Genomic DNA, 20,000 nt, shown 5'->3' on the forward strand with positions numbered 1-20,000 from the left:
GGACTGGTTGGCCTTTAGAGTCCTAAGTCTCTGGACACGAGCATCTCAAAAATGATAAATAGCTCTCTAACTGCTTGTTATGCTTTATTTCCAGTCTCTTAGAAGTACACAGAATCAAAGAATCGCAGAATATTCTGAGTTGGAAGGAGCCCATAAGAATCAGAGTCAACTCCACCCTCCACAGGGGAGCACTCAAAAATCAGACCATGTGTCTGAGAGCACTGAGGTAATGTCCTGCCTTCGAGATGCCACTGGAGGTAGCCTACAAGATAAAGAATCATAGAATCATAGAATCGCTCAGGTTGGAAAAGACCTTAAAGATCATTGAGTCCAACCACCACCTAACCATACTAGCCTAACAAGCCTCCACCCAAAGTCTCACATCTCCATCTTCCTGCTTTCCAGTTAAGAAATGCAGAGAGGCTTGGGTGTTTGTTCGTTTGTTTTGTTTTTCACTCTTCGTCTTAATTGCTAGCCCTCTCCTCTCTACGATCCTCCAACAAAGTCCGGCAAAGAGCGGAAGCCAGGGCCGAGCTGCGCGAGCTGAGGAAGTTTGGGTGCCACCGCACACCGTAGGCAGAGCGCCGCCGCCACCTTCCGCGTCTGGGCGAGGAAGCGGCAGTGCTTTTCCCCCTCCTTGCCGCTCTCGGGAGAGGCGGGAAAATGGCGACAGTCCCCGGCGTCGCGCGGAGCCGCTTTGTGGTGGTGGGCGGAGGCATCGCCGGAGTTACCTGCGCCGAGAAGGTACGGGCTGTGGGGCCACTGCCCACCGAGCGCATGCGCGCCCTCCGCCGGCTGGCGGCCCGTGGGTTCGTTGCGGTCGGCGCCGAGAGGGGATTTGGGTCCGTGTTTAATATTCCAGGAGACTGTTTGCCTGAAATAGAGCTATACGTAGTTGCTGTGGCCCCATCTCACAATTAACGTTTATGATCATTAAGACTGCTTTAAAAGAGATGAAAATGTATTGCTTTCCTGATATTTTCTTCCAAATCTCACAGCGAGTGCCTCTTTTTCATTTATACATGTTTCCCGATCAGATTCTTATGTGATGACTGAGACTTGCTGCTTTTGCTCATTCTTCCTGCATCAAGGAGATGGAACTTGATGATCTTTGAGGTCCTTTCCAACACAAACCATTCTGTGATGCTGTTTCCCAGCAGCACAGGAAACACAGTCGGAATGAGTATTCGCAGTCTAATAGCATGTGTTTTAATTCATGGAATCACAAAGTTGCAGGGGTTGGAAGGGATCTCTAGAGATCATCAGGTCCAACCCCATTCTAAAGCACATCCCCACAGCAGGTTGCACAGGTAGGCGTCCAGACAGGTGTTCAGTATCTCCAGAGGACTCCAGAGTGGCAGCCTCTCTGAGCAGCCTGTTCCTGTACTCCATCCCTCTGACAGTGAAGAATCTGCAACCCTGATGCTTTCTCACACAGACTTTTAGGACAATCTCCTCCTTCCAGGCAGTATTGCAAGGGTTAAGATTCAGTGCAAGTTTTCACTGAGCACCACGTGTAATTCCATCCTCATGTACAGTGTTTTCTGTACATGCCTGGAAAGGGTCTTTTCAGAGAGCAGCACCTTCATTGCCATATTAATGTATTCATTAACCCCATCAAAAACGGCCTCGTGTTCTGGAGAACTTTCTATTCTATGCTCTACATGTGTAGCTGCTGGCATGCATGAAATAATAAACCAGAAACATTGAATACAATCTTTCTCAGTCTTGAGACTAAGGGTATAATTCTCTGGAATAAACACCTTGTCCATCATACTGCATTTTGGGTATGCACTTCGGGCTTCTCAGGCTGCTCTCTGATAGCAACCATTGCTTCAGCTCTAACTTAAAAAAAATGCACAGTCAGGTAATTTTCAAGTACATTTAAAACAGCCTGACTGAATACCTTTTTCTTTTTTCTTTTTTTTTTTAAGGTTAAATTTATTTCCTATGTTATGAAATGTTTCATGTCTCAACCTAATTTCAACCTTCCCTATTTAGTTGCAACATTTCTTTCAGGTTTGTCATTTTCAGGTTTGTATTTTTCTTTACACCCACATCCATATGTTTGGATAAACTTAATATCTTGTGTGGCAGATTTCTAGTACTTAAAAAGATAAAGGAGTGGAACAACATCAAGGGGACTGAACGAACATTTCAAACAACCATTCAGTCTGAGTAAAAAGAGAGGGATAAACATTAGAGCGTGTGTAAGTGGTGCAAAGTATGTGATGTTGGTGTAAAAAGGTCTTAAATACATCCGATGGTTATTATCTGATCCCATGCTTTCTATGGCATTCTGTAGTTTTTTTGGAGACTTTAATAAGGTACACCTGGAAGCAGCTGCAGGGGCACACTGTGCTGCTCTGTTGCATGAACGTGTCAACCATTCTTCTTTTCTGTCAACATAAAGCATACAGCTACAATGGGTATGAAATACATATTAGGGAGTCATGCTATACAGGGTGTATTACATGACGTTTTTCACATATCCTCATTAAATGCATTTGTATTTTATGCCAGAAGTGTGGCTATGTGGATCTCCCTTAAACCAAAGTCTTGGTACTTTGACCTTCAGGTTCTTCCCATCTGAAGTACCATTATAAACACCCATTTGGTCATGTATAAGACAGAACATGCTTCCTGGTCGTTTTTACAACTGTCTTGTTCATCTGTAGGATACTGGTGATATGGAACCTGGGTTCTACTGTGGCTGAGCAATGCAGCACTTAAGGAGGAAATTCTTCAGTTGCTTGCAGCCTGTAAGAGTCTTGTACTGTACTGCTTAACAGCATTCTGAAGATGATTCACTTGTCAGTTTACTAAATTACATTTAAATTAACCGATAGGAATCAGTATTTCCTCTGTCAAAATGAAGTCTGTTAGAAATCATAACAAAAATGCAGGGAATCTCCATAAATTGTGATGAGAGTCTTCCAACAGCCAGCCTTCAGAATACAGTGAAGAATAACAAATAACAAAAGTGAACAAAAGAATACATTCTTTTGAGTAGTCTTTCTTACAGTGGCTGCAGTAGTTGAAGTTGTATGACATAAGTTTTGGCTTTCCCAGTTTGATTCATTTCAGTTATGTCCTTCTTCCGTAGCCTTGAAACACTGTTTACCTGATTCACATTTAGGTAATGTAGTAATGGTTATTACTTTACTCCAGTAATTTTATTGTGTTTAATTCAAATTCTGTTGATGACTACTTGCTCATCATATTTTCTGTTTCTTTACAAGCTGGCCATGGACTTCCCGTCAGAAGACATTTTTTTAGTGACAGCTTCTCCAATCATAAAAGCTGTAACAAATTTCAAACAGGTAAGAAAGCTTTAATTTTTGTTACAGTAAGACATCTTCAGAAGTCTGTCCTTGTACAGATAACTTTAGAGTCTAATCTTGAAAGTGATTGTGACTGTGTGTTATTTTGTAGTGATTCATAATCATTGCTAAGTTCTCAGTGAATATATTCACAATATTAGTAAATGACCAAAGATTAAATTGGGTACTTACACGATATAAGTGTTTAATACATTTCTACTGAAGCATCATTTCACTGCTTAGCTAATGGGAATGCTCCATCTTAAGCTCCAAAATGATATCTTTGGAATAAATTATTTAAGAAATTTAGCCTTGCTAGTAGATCTCAGATTGCCCACCATTCTTATAGTAGTAATATGTTAGAATCTCAGGCAGAATCAGACTTCTGACATGTAACAGAAAAGGAATATCCTTCTGTGAAACTGTGCTCAATTTCATCTTCCATAGCTGGTGATTCTTTGCTGCTGTTTTTAAAAATAAAATAATTCCATACTCGAGTTCAGATTTCTGGCTTATAGGTTCATCAGCCAGAGGTACTCAGATCTTACAAGACACTGCTCTTTTTCCCACCACTTGGGAACAGATTCTACAGTAGGTCATGGGAAGAGTTGGGCTTGGATTGCCCAGAATTCAGGATGAAAAGCTGCAAGCCACTTAAGCTAGTCCATAGCAAGTTAGGTTTTACCACCTGGGGAAAGTTACCAGCCTTCTGCTTGGTATTTGTGTTTTTCTGAGAAATGGTACATAATACAAATATATCATAGTACAGGTATACCTTAGGACTAGTAAAAAAAAGTTATTATTTCTTTTAGGTCTGCAGGTCTCAGAATCAGTTTTCCTGATGTATTGATGCTTATATCCAAATTTCTGAAGGGGGAAATTTAGGCATAGAGATTTAAACAAAAGTTTTGGCTTTTAGTAGCTGTAACTGGCTGCCAGTATCTGAAGGCTCTTTGTGAGAATGCAAGGTAACACCCAACTAATGTATCTCGAGCACAGATACAGATTGGTCAGAGAATGGCTTGAGAGCAGTCCTGACGCGAAGGATGTGGGAGTGTCAGTTGATGAAAGATTCAACATGAGCCAGCAATGTGTGCTTGCAGCCCAGAAGGCCAACTGTATCCTGGGTTGGATCAAGAGAAGTGTAACCAGCAGGTCGAGGGAGGGGATTCTGCCCCTCTACTCTGCTCTCGTGAGACCCCACCTGGGGTACTGGGTCCAGTGCTGGGACCTCAACACAAAAAGAACATAAAGCTGTTGGAGCGGGTCCAGATGAGGGCTGTGAGGATGATCAGAGGGCTGGAGCACCTCCCCTATAGGGACAGGCTGAGGGAGCCAGGGCTCTTCAGCCTGGAAAAGAGAAGGCTCTGGAAGACTTTATAGCAGCCTTTCATTACATGAAGGGGGCCTATGGGAAAGCTGGGGACGGACCTTTTATAAGGGCATGTAGCAACAGGATGAGGGAAAATGACTTTAAAATGGAAGAGGGTAGATTTAAATTAGATATTAGGAAAAAATTATTTACTGTGAAGTTGGAGAGACAGTGGAACAGGTTGCCCATTGTGGTTGTGAATGTCCTCTCCCAGGGAGCACTTAAGGCCAGTCTGGATGGGGCTTTGAGCAACCTGGTGTAGAGGGAGAGCCCTCCCTGCCTAGAGCAGGGGATTGGAACCAAAAGATCTGAAAGGTCCCTTCCAGCCCAAACCATTCTATGATTCTGTGTTTTCACAATGCTGACTCTGGTGGTTGTGGGTATCCAGGACAAACATTTACATATTGCAAAGATGTAAAGTCTGTAATTTGTATCAGCAGAAGTTTTGGCAAGTGAAGTGTAAGGGAATAAATAAGCACTGTTTGAAGGCAGAGCATCTAAGTTTTGGACATGTATACCTTAAGTTCTCTTTGAATTGCAGAGGTGTCCAGTTCCTAGCTGTGCACGAGATTGTTTAAATACCCTACAAAGTAGAAGGCCTGAAGGTTCCTATGCAGCTGTTTCCTTCTGGAACAGACCTCAGTTCTGTTACTGAGGTCATAACTTATTGGGGTGTTTTCCAAGTTCTGTTGTTTGTTTGTTTTTTTTCACTAGTCTCTGAAATATCTGATAGTGACTACATATGTGCTGCTGACTAAATGCTCTGAGGAGATCTTGAATCTGTTTTGCATGAACATTTACCTTACACATCTTACTTACAAGTTGGACAAAAGTAAGCACTTTTTCTGACATAAGGACCAAATTACCTGCAACATGAGGTTGAACTGTTGAATGTTAGAAGAAAATATCACTGGGTACTTAATTTTTTAAGAAGGGAAAAACATGGATGCCCTTTTGTCTAGAATGAATGATTCTCTGTGCTGTTTTGAACAAAACGTTCTTCCTCCAGAATACTAAAGAAAGATGCTTGCATGGGGGACCATGTAACATCATTGAGTTACTATATGAGAGTTTTACCAAACAGGTCAACAGGGTCTTAGAAACGCATCCAGTAGATTAAAAATGCAATGTTGCTAAGTCTAATTTTATATATATATATATATATATATATATAAAATAAAACATTATAGCAGTTAATGTGTCCATCAGGATAAATAGCTTTAGAACTACAATTCTCTGTATTACTTTGATCCTTTACCAAGGACATGCACAAAAGGTTTTTATGCATAAAAATGTACTTTTGGCAGTGACACAGTGACATGATTCAAGACAATATGGTCTTTATATTATTAGAAATTTACTTAATACTTTTTTGTTGGTTTTTTGTTTTTTTGTTTTTTTACAAACTTCAGAAATTAAAATGGATTATTCTTATTTTTAAATCTCTTTCTGCTTCTTCCAGGTCTCAAAAACACTTGAGGAATTTGATGTAGAAGAGCAACCAAGTTCTCTATTAGAACAACGATATCCTAATATTAAAGTTATCCACTCTGCTGTAAAACAATTGAAAAGTAATGAGCATGTAAGATAATGTTTTCTCTTTTTAACTTATCATGATTTTGGAGGTAAAAAAAATAAATAAATCTGAGAAACTGTTGAATGATTTTGGCATGAAATTCTGTTCAGCAGTGTTCTGGTTATTAAAATGTAATTTACTAAAAATTACAAGAGAGTACCTCTGTAATAGACATGTGAAGTCACAGCCTGAACCAGTGTTTGAGCACCTGGTGAGAAGGCAGGGCCAACCCAGGGGAGCTCAGGTGTATGCAGTGCACCTAGTGACTGGAAGAGGTGGAGCCAGGATCCATCCCTTCCCAGACCTCGTGTAAGGGTTGGAAGTAAAAGTAAGGGGTCTCTTACTGGAGATCCCTGCCTGCTTGAGGCATCCCAAAGATAAGCAGCTTTTATCCTTTGTTTTTGTGTCCACAGTTGCTGCATTTGTGCTTGTCTTCATTTGCTGCAGCTGAAGACTGTGCCAGCCTGCTATTATCACTGTACTCTTCTTTTAATAGACATTTATAGTGGTGTTCTCGTAGACTGTGGCTGCTTGTTAAACGATTATAGATCAAAATTTAGTTGTTAATCAACAAACTGTGCCCTTTTGATTCATATTTTCAATACCTTGGATTTGTGGTATTGAATACCTGGTTGGAACAGGAGGGAAGACAGTCAATTAAACCTACATAGTTTGTCAGTGTAGATGTCAGAAAAGTTCTGTAACCCTTAACTGTGTGTCTTTGTGATTCCTGAATTACAACTTGTTGCTACAAAGGCCAAAATTTTAACAACTTTATGATGTATGAAAAACTAGTTCTCAAAAGAAGCAGCATTTCTACCTTTCCTTTGTTCTTTTTAACAAAAGAAACGTTGCAGGCAGGAGCAATGCACAGTACATACATGTCCTCTTTACTGTCCAAGTCAGCTTGATATGCTTGCTTTGTTTTAATTCAGTGATTATCAGAAATTCATGTTCAGCTCTCAAACTGTTCTTGCTCATTTTAAGTTGCAGAGCTGTGACTTCAATTAGATTATAAGGCTGCTTATATTGTGACATGAACTGTTGACTTGTAGCTTCACTCCTGTAGGGTTATAGTTTAGTCTAAGTGGATTCCAGTAGCTCATGTAAATGGATTTTGAAGGATCTTTTTCCTCTGTTATCTCAAAATCTTTAAACCTCCCTTTGTGTGAAACACCTGTAAACTGTTTGGCTTCTAGTTTGGAAAGCATCAAACAATACTTTAAATTTAATGTGACTTTATTGCAGAGTGATGTAGCTTGTTTAGCACCTACCCTTTGTCTTCAGCAAAGAACTAAATTTGCAATCTTTCTAAACTTTATTCTGGGTAGCCCTTAGTTAATACACTACTGCAGTTCTTAAGGTAAGAGAAGTCAAAGAGTGTAGTGTCAGTCTCCAATTGTGTGTGTGATTATTCATCTATTAAAAATCATAAAAGACACAAAAATGTGTTGGTGTCATAAAGCCATACTTATTTTTTCCTAATAAAACCAAAGATCTGGATTGCACAGTGTTTTGCTCTTACAGCTATCTCACTACTATCTAGAAGTGTTATGAGTGGGATTCTTATTTGCTAATACAGAGTAGTGCACAGATCTACATCTGTTGCTGGGGTGGGGGGACACTATCAGATAGGAAACTGATTCTTTCAATACAGATGGTGAGTACAGGGTGCCACCAAGAGGTAATATTTAGATTCCATCTGTTTGAAGTGTACGTGTTCCATTTCATCAGTCACACCATATCACGTATTTAGGCCTGTCAGTCTGTGGGGAGGTAACATGAATGAAATAGGTCATAATGAGAGAGTGGAAGCTTGCTTGTTTTTAGGAAGCCAGTGCAAACTTTTATTACCTGCAAAATACACCAAGAAAAAAAAAGAAGCCAGTGTTGTTTTATATGTCTCCAATTACTTCTTTTTTCCCCTTAATTTTAAAAGAAAATTTTCACTGAAGATGGGAGAGAATATACGTATGAGAAACTCTGCCTGTGTGCTGGAGCAAAACCTAAATTAATTTTTGAAGGAAACCCATATGTATTAGGAATTCGGGATACTGACAGCGCACAGGTAAATGCATTTTGGACTTGTATGTGTGTAATATATTCATCTTTCTGATGGGAGTTGCTAAAAATGGTTGCAGGGTGAAACAGAGGAACATCAAATGCTGTTTATTATTTTATGTCCTTAAATAGAACGTTTTCAATAGCAGAGAAAGCCTTCAGAAACATTAAGTAATTGGTGACTAAGTTTATCAAGTTAATAAATGGTTCATAGATTGTATTTCTAACAGAAGAGTCCAGAATAAAAGGTGTTCTTTTGCTCTCTGGGCAGAAGCCAACCTGAAAATGCAGACGGGAAGTAGGAACTTCCCTGAAAAGGTGCAGCCAGTACATTGTGTGAAGGGCTGCTTCATAGTGAGAAGCAACCGTGGGTGGACTTCTTTTGGTTGTACAGAAAAGAATTACTATTGTAATCCAGGATGTGAACTACAGGATGTTTTTGTGTGTTGCTGTTTGTTTTGGATATTAAAACTTTACCTGAGGTTACAAAATGGAGAACTAAAAATAGAAGCTATATTGGCTTGTTTCTTTTATTTCTCTCACCACTAAGATTGGATTTGGAGACTTATTTCTTTCTAAAAAATTTTGGGGGCAAATAAAAATAACTTCTCAGATTTTCTACAGATCGTTTGTTTTGCTCCTGAATTCTAATCAGGAATTCTTACTTTCCTAAATGTCTGTATCTTTGCTCTCTTAATGTTGCAAAAATCACCTTGAAAATTATACTTACTGTGATAAAATTTGATTAAGAGATCATACAATGCTAATGGTCTCTGGGACATAAAGCTTTTATGGATTCTATTATGGGTTCTGTCAGTTTGACTTAAATGTAATTACTTAACATTCTCCTGGCTCAGCTTGAGACTTACAGTGCTGCAGAAACAATTTCATCCCTTAATGTGATAGAACTTCATGGGTTCCATTGGCTTCTTTAACAGATTCTTAGCATAAGTGAACATTTATCAGTAGTTTGAGAAAATGAAATTAAAACCACTGAGAGAAAGTATAGGAAAGGATATATTTTATCAGTGTTCCTTCAATTGTTTTCTTTTCTGACACAGGCTTTTCAGAAGAACTTGGCTCGAGCTGAGAGAATAGTAGTGGTTGGTAATGGTGGGATTGCACTTGAATTAGTGTAAGTCAACAACTAAGTTATAAATTCACATATGCAGATAAAATCTTTAATAGTTTGATGTTCAGTCGTGTGCATGAGTTTGGAAGAAGGTTGACTTATAAAGAGCTCTTAATCGATTTTTCTACTAAATGCCTTAAGAATTGTTTTTCACCACATAGTGAAGGGTGTTGTCACAAAATTCAGACAGCTTTATTAGAAGCTTTGACATACAGATATGAAGAATATACAGCATTTTTCTAATTTGGCACCAACAGATTTCTGTTTATGCTATTAACAGTGACATTTATATTACAAAACTTCTCTACTTTCTAGAGATAGGAAGTGTAACAATGAAACAGCTGTTCTTGCATCCAGCCTGATTTAAGCAGATAGAGCTTCTGAACTGTCTGATATGGCTTTTGTTGTAGGGAAGATACAGTCTGATAGATTGTGAAACCATTTATATTATACAATTATGTAGTCTTGTTTTGCATTGTAGGGAACTGGTTTTTAAATTGGACAGATACAAACTTGATGCTGGTTGGACTTGATGATCGTGAAGGTCTTCCAACCTACATGATGCTATGATTCTGTAAATCCTCCTCTGCGTTGCAGTCCGTGTTCCATCTGATAGCATCTTTGATGGACAGGAACAGTTCCAAATACCAGTTGTCAGCAGTGGGCAGTTTGGAGAAAATGGCTGGGTTTTTTCATTGTGAGGAACAGGAAATGCTAAGCATTATTACTACAGACTTGATCTACCTTTCCCTCCTGCCATAACAACAGTTAAGTTTGTAGTCATGAGAAAGTGGAAGAAGAAAGGTGTCTCTTCTTTCTTTTGTGGCTTCCTGAAGTAAATATATAAAGGGCTGTAGTGAATTTGATAGGTTTGGAAGTCTTGTTCCTTATTTCTAGCTTCTGGAATAGAACCTTACAGACTTCTTGTTGTCTTATTCAGAGTCATCGATCCTTTTTTGGGTACTGTCTAATTTTATCTGTTGTTTAAATGCTCACAGGTATGAAATTGAAGGCTGCGAAGTAATCTGGGCTATCAAAGACAAAGCCATTGGAAACACTTTTTTTGATGCAGGAGCAGCTGAATTTCTTATTCCAAAACTGACTGCTGAAAAACAAGAGACCCCAATTGAATGTAAAAGAACCAAGTATACAATGGAAGGTATTGTGTTTCAGTCCCCTAGCACTACAGCAATGCTGAATATTAAAAATAGCCCTGAAAACAGTTAATTTAGCAGGCTGTAATCATGGTTTACTATTATAAGCTATTGCAGTCTTTCTAGCTCTTAAGAGCCCATTCTGATGCCTAGCAATAGCATGGTTGTTTCAGAGGCAAGTGCAGTAATAGAAGGCATAACACTGAAAAGTGATAAATACTTGTTTGGGTTTGATTTAGATATTACTTAGATATTAGGAGGAAGTTTTTTACACAGAGGGTGGTGACGCAGTGGAACAGGTTGCCCCAGGAGACTGTGGATGCCCCATCCCTGGAGGCATTCAAGGCCAGGCTGGATGTGGCTCTGGGCAGCCTGGGCTGCTGGTTGGCGACCCTGCACATAGCAGGGGGGTTGAAACTGGATGATCTTTGAGGTCCTTTTCAACCCAGGCCATTCTATGGTTCTATGATTTGTCTGCAAACTAATGATGTTTGGGATTTTGCCTTACCTTACCTTGTTTGTTCCATGTTTCTCCCCCTCTTTTTGTAACCAGATCATATTCCTCTTGATTCATAGTTGTTGGTCTGAATTCAGCAGGCAGTGAAGTATGTATGCTGAATCTGATATTCTCCATCTCTCTGTCATCAGGAAGTGAGAAGAAAGAAAGGGCTGCAGCAGCATCTGACAAACTGGGCAGTGCTTTGGGCCCCGACTGGCATGAAGGCCTACAGCTGAAAGGAACCAAAGAGGTATGTTTGTGATCTTGCTTGCATTTGTTTAATTGCTGTTTTATGATGATAGCATTACAGAACTTATGATGATGAAATGTAACTTTCAGGATTATTAGGATGAGAAAAATTAAATGTATTTGAATTGGTTCACTTATCAGAATTACAGAGAAAAATGTGTTAACAGAAGTCGAATTGCTTTCTATTTCAAGAGGGAGGTAGCAAATCAGATCCACTGACATGGTTTCATCAATTTCCTATTCAGATTAAACATAAATGATGGTTTGCACACCTCTCCAGGACTGGTGTCAATCCTAGCATTAAACAGAAGCAGTAATACGTCCACTCTCTTCTAGCTGCTGTAGATATATTTTCCTATGTGAAAAATAGGACAGTATACTTGTACAGGGGTATAGAGGTATTATCTTTATCATAAATTATGATAGAAAGTGGAAGGACTTAAAGTTCTGCAAGACAGTGTAAGGTAACTGTTGTGTCATAGTCTGAACTATGACTGGTCACCTGGGGAAGGGACTCAGCCTTGGGAGCACAGGTGAAGCAATTCACCTGTGTGACTGGAAGGGTAGAGCCTGACTGCACCTCTCTTAGACCCCATTTAAAGGCTGATTGCCACTAAGGAAGGATCTCTTTCTGGAGATTCCTGCCTTGTGGAGTCTTCCCTGTGATCCTAGATCTTCAGAGACAGGTGAGCACCTTTCTTTTTCCTTTGTAACACCATTCCATTTATGCCAGTCCCTTTGTTTCTATGCTCCTACATCACCGTTCCACTGTGACCTTTCTGATTGTAACAAAGAGAGAATTTTTTTATTGTTGTTAAGTTCTGGATTTCCCTCTTGTAATGAAAAGCACCAGTACTTCTGCATAAGTTTCCAATAAAGTATGCAGAGGCAAGCTAATACTCATCTATTCAATAGAGATACTAACATCAATGGGAGGCAGCTGGCCAGTAGAGTGTCTGCCCTGGGGTTACCCCAGCAGATAACATCTCACCAGCAGGCTGCTACTGGTCACTTAACTCCCTTAGTACTGTGGCCATATATATAACAGCAGGAGACAATAAAGCACCGTGAAGCAGAATGAACCAGGTCCTTCACAGAAAGCAAGGAGACCTGTACAGCTGCACAACAGTTTCTCACAAACACATTTCTTCTAGCTGTGTGCAGAAGGTAGAGGCAGATTACTTGCATTCCCAAGGTAACAGGCTAGTCACCTGTTCAGGCTGTGATCTGTAGCTGGCTAATATGCCATGTGATAGGATGGGATATATGGTAATTGTTTTTTGTTTAGTAACACCTCAATTTGGATGAGGTGTTACTAAATTACTAAATAATACTCTATTATTTGCTATAATATTGCTAATTAATTAAAATTTTTGACAATCTTTCTTTAGTTTTCTCATAAAATACATATTGAAATACTATGTGAAGTGAAGAAAATACATTCACAGCAAGAATTTATACAACTGCAACAGAATTCCTTGGCTTTTCCTAAGGAGGGGAAGAATGTAGAACCAGATGAAGGTAGGTGTGACCAAAAAAAAAATGTGAGTGCCGGTGCTGATTAGGAAAGCATGCTGAAGTAATGTTGGAGCATGTTTGAGCTTGATTGCTTTGTACTAAAGAAAATGCAGATTTGAAAGAACAGACCTTTACTTCTGTAAATTAAATGGTGTTCTAGCAGTTTTTGTAGAATCATAGAATGGTTTGGGTTGGAAAGGACCTTTAAGATCATCAAGTTCCAACTCCCTGCTATAGGCAGGGACACCTCCATCCAGACCAGGTTGCTCAAAGCCTCATCCAGCCTGGCCTTGAATGCCCCATTTGTAGGAGTTGAGGATTTATGGGCTATGTTTACTTTACAAAATGCTATGAAACAGGCTTATTTTTCAACAGAGTCACCTAAATATTGTGTGTAAAATATTTGTTCCTGTGGTGATTCAATAAAAGGATTTGATTCAGGAAAATTCAGAGAAAGCTGCTAGTGCGACTGGCTCAGCTCCAGATCTCATTTTTTTTTGGTCCCAAATGAAATGAAAAGGTTTTACAGGTAATCTCTATATTTGGAAAATATTTTTTCCCATCTAATCAACCAGATATCTCAAATTATTTTCATTTCACTTCCTATAATAAGACATTATTAAATTATCTTCTGTTAGTTATATTCTCAGGGCAATTTTTTCCCCTTTTTCAGTTCAGTGGCCTGTATATGTGGAATTAACTAATGGAAAAATTTATGGCTGCAATTTCATTGTCAGTGCAACTGGAGTTGTGCCAAATGTGAAACCATTTCTTGATAGCAATAATGTAAGTATTTACCGATTTACTTCAAAGTTTGAGCTGTTTGGTTTTGGTGGGTTTTTTTTTCCTTCTTTATTTGTACAGGAAGAGGAGCTCTTTCAAATGGTTTATGCTTCTCTTGATGTGAAACATTGATGTACAGCATTTCAAAATAAGGCGGGTATGCTGAATTCTGAAATGCAGTACTGATCTGTTCTGAAACACAGTGAGAAGAAAGTGTGGGTTGGTAAGAAGTTCTACTTTTGCTAATTTTATTATTGCTCATTTGAAGGGTTTGACAAGATTCAGGGTAAGTTCAGCAGGGGGTGGGGTTGCATTATAATATGGCATGGTAATTCTGCATATGTAAGTGATTGCAGAAGTACTTTGTTCTGACGCTCTTCAGGGAAATCTGTTACGTTCCCTTAAAAACAAAGTTCCCTTAAGATTGGGATGTTTGAATGTCTTTCTGCCTTTTAATCAGTCTTCTCTAATTGAGTCAGATTAGATGAGCTTGAATAGTCACAAGTTGTTTACACTGCATTAGCTTTTCTCTGTTGTTAAATGGAGTCCATAAGAGCACCTTGCGTAGTATGAATCCCTATCTTCAAATGTTTAAGTAGAAATTTTGAAGGAGAGTCTGCAATCAAAAAGTAGCAAATGAGGCGACCACCTAAGATAGATAAAGAAAATTACTCAGTTAAGATTACTGTTATTCTTCTGTGCTGATCTGTGCAAATCCTTAGTTTGCTATAGGTGACGATGGAGGCCTTAAAGTAGACAAACACATGCACACATCCCTGCCAGACATCTATGCAGCTGGGGATATCTGCAGTGCGGCGTGGGAACCCAGCCCTGTGTGGCATCAGGTAAAACAAACGGTACAGCTGTGTGCTCAGTAGTAATCTATAAAGTAAAATACACAGTTCCTTAGATGTGAGGAAAAGCGTTATTGAGCAGGAAACCATTGGGTTAGTAGATAATCCTGGGCGTGCTGATAACAGGTAACTTTATCTATGTGGCTGAAAGCCAAGCTGTTCATCTTTCTGACTATGAAGAAAATACACGCTGTGCTTTCATTGCACGCCGACACGTATCGTGTACCTTCCCTTTCCAGATGAGACTGTGGACTCAAGCTAGGCAGATGGGATGGTATGCAGCAAAATGCATGGCAGCAGATGCTTCGGGGGAGTCTGTTGATCAGGATTTCTGCTTTGAATTGTTTGCTCATGTAACAAAATTCTTCAATTACAAGGTAAGTATACTCTATCTGTTTTAAATTACTGAGTAACATGCATTGCTTGTTTATATTCAATTGCTAATGCTGAACAGTTGGTTTAATATTGATGAAACAGTGTTCTCTGTATAATTAAGATTTTCTCCATTCATGCTGGCTGAATGCTGAAACTGAAAGGGACAAAGGTATCCGTTTTATTTCATTAAGATTCTGTTCATAAAGAAATTCAATGCAGTCAAGCACGGGAATTAGCTCATTATTGCTTTTACTGTCATATTTCAAGGTGAAGGTTTTTAATTACACTGTGGCTCCCAGAACCAATGGAAGGCAGACTTTCTTTTTACTCTAGGGGTGAATCCCTGTTTACATCCTTCTTTTGAAGCGTAGAATGTTAATGGTGAGAACACTAAAAGCCGCTGCGATGTTCTTATGAGTGGTTTTTCTTTTTTCCTTCTGCTAGGTGGTGGTTTTGGGAAAATTCAATGCTCAAGGCTTGGGTTTAGACCATGAACTAATGCTGAGATGTACCAAGGGACAAGAGTATGTTAAAGTGGTGATGCAGAATGGACGAATGATGGGAGCAGTGCTGATCGGTGAAACAGACTTGGAAGAAACTTTTGAGAACTTGATTTTAAATCAAATGGACCTTTCAGCTTATGGGGAAGATCTCCTGAATCCAGATATTGATATAGAAGATTATTTTGATTGAATGAAAACCTATTTCTATTTTGTATACAGCTTTAATACTATTTGTCTTCTGAAATGTCTTCTGGGGTTTACCAGAAAACAGGGAGAAGCGCGATTCTTTATTAAGATCTTAGAGTTGATGTCAAATTAGTAGAAGGCAAATAAGGTAGATCTGTGTAGAAATGCAGCAGTAAAAGCAAGTTGATTAATGTTAGCAGTGATTTGATCTAGATTAGATGAGAATATGGAAGCAGGACTATTGCATTCCTGAAAAGCAGGCTTTGCTGTGCTGTTAAGATAGCACTGCATTCAGTTCAGGGTGGTCTTCACTGTTGGAAAGAATGTAAATAAAGCACTACATAATGCATGTTAAATCCAGTGCCTTCCTACTGGGGGAAGAGCCATGCATAATGTTCTACAATCCATTCCATTTGCATCCTGCTGCTGCTACTAACTTCAAGTACTTGGCTCAGGTTCTAAGTCTCCTGTTCCAGCTAACAGCACCACCACTTTCAAGCTGGCAATTAAAGCTTTTGCCATCTGCAGTGTAGTTTGCAAATACAGAACAAACTGGATCCTTTATGTTTGTTTCAGGTATTGTGGTAAAGCTGAACTGATGCCATCCTGTGTGATTTTCAACAGGAGCAGTGTGAAGCCACTCCAAAGAAGGGTTGGCACAACACCACTGGTGGCTGTCACCTGCAGAGACCTTATCAGATCTGTAGAGCAGACTGCTGGATGTATCTCATTAGGTAGATGGTACTGGGTGCCATTCTGACTGCTGGAAAGAGAGTGGCCCTGTGCACAAAGCTGATATTGGAAGTTTTGCATTTTCAATACCAATTGTTTTGCTGTGTGTTTTGAAGATTTTTCTTACACTTTTGTGCGATTTCCATTATGCTGATGGGGTTCAAGCAGAGAACTATTGCAGTCAGATAAAGAAGTCACTCAGGAGGTTCTTTGTCCTTGCAGCTTTCTGCCCTCTCCTTGCTTACGATCACGTATGTTGGTTCCAGGAAGGAATTTCTGGAGGTAAGAAATTCAAATTTGACTTTTGGTCACTAATATAAGCCCCCTTCCTGCAACTTAGCAGAATGTTTTAAGATTTATTTTTTTATTTAAATTATTTTAAATATAAGTCTTGAATTATAACACACTTCCTGGATGTATGTCTAGTTATGGAAGATGTACTGTAGTCATCATGATACATATGCATGGGTTTGCATATGTTACTTTCTTTGTGACAAGTAATAATAATTACACTAAGTGCCTCATTTCCTAGTGATAAAATCCAACTATTCAAGCTATTCCTTTGCATTGTCTTTGTATTCATGGACACAAATTGTTTCATACTTGATTTTGATCTGCAGTTGAGTTACTATTTAGGATTGAACTATGAGTATTTCTTTGTACAAAGTTGGCATTATATGCTGGGACTTCTTCCAGAAAACTACTCTAATTATTTTTTTTTAGAGAATGACTGTTTAATTAAATGAATTAATTCTATTTTTGGCAAAGCTTTCAATTTATTGATGCGTGAAAACTCTAAGCTTCAGTCATGGAATTCTATCAGAAAAATAAAGCTGAAGAGCTTTACTTGAGTAACATGGAGTATTTTTTGTGTGTGGAATTTGAAGTTGATACACAGCTGAGTGCCTACAAAAAACGTAGCAGATCAAGCATTCAAACACATATGTGCCTAACTAGCTCTTGCAGTCAGTAGTAGCTGTGTCTTTCCCCCTGTGGTAGCACAGTTACCTTTTTCTGACAATACTGGTGTACGTGTGCGTCTAAGGAAGCCAACTTTTTCTATATTTAACTGTATGTGCAGTAGAAATACATACATTCTTCTGGCATCTGCAGCTCCTCTGTGAAGGAAGCAAAAAGATCCTGTAGCTAAAGCTTTCCTCAAATCCGTAGGGATTGCTGAGGAGAGATCATGACCCATAAAAAATGCCACAGTTGAGCCAGGAGGGTGGTACAGGTCACTGCATTCCCATGTTACAGTGAAGTTAGGCTTGAAAAGAGAAAGGCTTCCTGGCACTCAATTATATAACAAAGAAGGTAGAGTTAAGCAAACAGTACTGTCACACTTCAAATAATCAAATTCAGAAGATTGCTATATAAACACATCATTCAGGACTGAGGAGAGTAGAAATGGAAAGAAAACTTGTAGTAACCCCACCACTGCAGAAAGAACTGAAGCTCTTAACATACCCCAGCATTTGTGGGTGCTAAAAAGCATCAGCTTTTTTTCTTCAAGAGCCATTTCATGTCTGTGAAACAATGCTAAGCTACAGATTTTGCTCCTTGTTTGGAAAGGAGTATTACTTTCCTCATCTTCACTTACTGTATGAAAATGAACCTTCCCAAAATTTATGGTAATTAGTCAGATGTAAATAGTTATATAGCAAGAATGTTGTGTTTAACAGCAGCTCCTCCATAAAGCTTTGGTGAAATAGATTTAAATCAGTTGTTAGGAAGCTGCACATCTTTTTCAGCTGATTTTACTAAGTAGGTGGCAAAGCTTGTGCTGATAACAGTTTAAGGATAGGGTTTGTTTGGTAAGAAAGAGGTTGCAAGTGCTATGACGAGCTTTATAAGGAAAGAGCTCTGAATGAGAAGTTAAGCTGAATGTTGTGTTTTCAAACCAGATATTGCTGGTGGTAACAATGTACTGTGCAGCGACCACTTGCATTTAAGACTAGCAGAAAAACAGAAATTTGTGATCAAAGCTGCAAGCACAGTTCAGCCTAAGGCATAAAAGCTTGTGAAAGGCCAACTGCTGTAGGTTCCCTTAAATAAAGGTAAGAGGAGAATGGTCATTTGGTTCTAGGTTGAGTTCAGTCTCAAAGGAGTTGATGAAAGTAATATCCTGGTCATTGAGTTTATCCAGCAGCAATTTGTAATCCTGATACTAGCGAGTTGATGTATGAGGACTGCTGTCAAAGTAAAGCTTCCTGTTGGCCTACAATGTCAGAGACAGATATTGGTGGTATGGCAGTGAAACTTGAACCTTCCCCCCCAATATTCTGTTACATTTTGTTCCAGTGTGACAGATGGAAGCATCTGACACGGAAGTGCATGTGAAGCCAAGGTGTGTCACTGAATTCCACCACGTGGAAAAAAATGGTATCCACTGACATCTGTTGATGCTTGCTGAATGTTTACAGAGACCAAACAGGGCTGTGAGCATAGGGACATAGTGGGTGGTGCATTACAGCAACAGCGGGTCACAGGGGCTGCTGCAGTTTTCACAAGCATGGCATTCAGGTTCTTGTTCAGTGCTGGAGAAAAGGAATAGCTAATTGTGGGGACTGTGTTGGAAAAGTGTTTTGTAGCTGAGAATTTGCGCTATCAAACAGTGTTAGTGTGCTCTTTGTATCTATCGTGATTCTCTTTAAAATAAACACAGGCATTACTTTTGGAGTACCCTACATTAGGTCAATGTACATTTATGTTCTAGTTTCTGAGAAGGGGGAAATCCAGAACCCTTAGTCAAGGAAAGGACTAAATTTCACTTGAAAAAAGCTGAGTGCTAAGGTCTATAACCTGGTGGGAGCATAACATTTACTTACTGCTCAGGTGCAGTCCACCAGGTGACTGAAAAACCCATTTTTAAGCAGGGGAGAAGAAAGGATAACCCAGGGAAATACCAACCTGTTAGCTTCACCTCTGTGCCAGGGAAGATCATGGAACAGATCCTCCTGGAAGCCATGCTAAGGCACGTGGAGGAGATGGAGATTATATAGGATAATCAGCATGGCTTCACTAAGGGTAGGTCCTGCCTGACCACCCTTATGGCTTTTTCTGATGGCATAACTGACTCAGTGGACAAGGAAAGAGCCAGTGGTGTCATCTGTCTGGACTGCAGTAAGGCCTTTGACAAGGTCCTCCAAAACATCCTTCTTTCCAACTTGGAAAGAATTTGACGGGTGAGGAACTGGTTCTGAGATTGTACCCAGAGAGTGGTGGTCAGTGGCTCAATGTCCAGATGGAGCTGGCTGACAAGTGGTGTCCTGCAGGGGTCTGTACTCAGGCTGGTTCTTTTTAACATCTTCTCAGTGTCATCAGCAGGGGCATCAAGTGCACGCTCAGCAAGTTTGTAGATGACACCAAGCTGTGAGGTGCAGTTGACATGCCTGAGGGATGGGATGCCATTCTGAGAAACTCAAGCAGTGGGCTCAGGTGATCCTCATGAGGTTCAACAAATCCAATTACAAGCTGTTGCACCTGAGTTGTGGTAACCTCTGCCACCAGTACAGGCTGGGGGATGTGAGGGTAGAGTTGAGGCTCTGGCAGATGCTGAGATGGGCATGAGCTAGCAATGTGCCCTCACAGTCCAGAAAGCCAACTGTATCCTGGGCTGCATCATAAGAATCATGGCCAGCAGGGTGAGGGAAGTGATTCTTCCCCCCTGCATTGGTGAGACC

General features: G+C 39.7%; 1 protein-coding gene across 1 annotated transcript; it reads left to right on the forward strand.

The window, feature by feature from the left end:
* The first annotated feature begins 595 nt into the window (after positions 1-595).
* Positions 596-17,172, forward strand: PYROXD1 (pyridine nucleotide-disulphide oxidoreductase domain 1). Its single transcript, XM_042834932.1, has 12 exons — positions 596-744; positions 3,243-3,323; positions 6,158-6,277; positions 8,211-8,339; positions 9,394-9,467; positions 10,463-10,623; positions 11,267-11,367; positions 12,758-12,887; positions 13,558-13,670; positions 14,390-14,512; positions 14,761-14,898; positions 15,341-17,172. The coding sequence occupies exons 1-12, from the start codon at positions 664-666 to the stop codon at positions 15,587-15,589; spliced, it is 1,500 nt and encodes a 499-aa protein (XP_042690866.1). The 5' UTR covers positions 596-663; the 3' UTR covers positions 15,590-17,172.
* Positions 17,173-20,000: the final 2,828 nt, after the last annotated feature.

Source organism: Centrocercus urophasianus, unplaced genomic scaffold (genome assembly GCF_019232065.1).
Source record: "Centrocercus urophasianus isolate 14NV4802_14NV808 unplaced genomic scaffold, USGS_Curo_1.0 seq_5, whole genome shotgun sequence".
Taxonomy (NCBI): Eukaryota; Metazoa; Chordata; class Aves; order Galliformes; family Phasianidae; genus Centrocercus; species Centrocercus urophasianus.

Excerpts from the sequence above, each read along its gene's own strand:
- PYROXD1 (XM_042834932.1), top strand. The coding sequence starts at position 664 with ATGGCGACAGTCCCCGGCGTCGCGCGGAGCCGCTTTGTGGTGGTGGGC. Across the intron at positions 13,671-14,389 it reads CATTTCTTGATAGCAATAAT|TTTGCTATAGGTGACGATGG; the intron begins GTAAGTATTTAC and ends GCAAATCCTTAG. Across the intron at positions 14,899-15,340 it reads CAAAATTCTTCAATTACAAG|GTGGTGGTTTTGGGAAAATT; the intron begins GTAAGTATACTC and ends TCCTTCTGCTAG.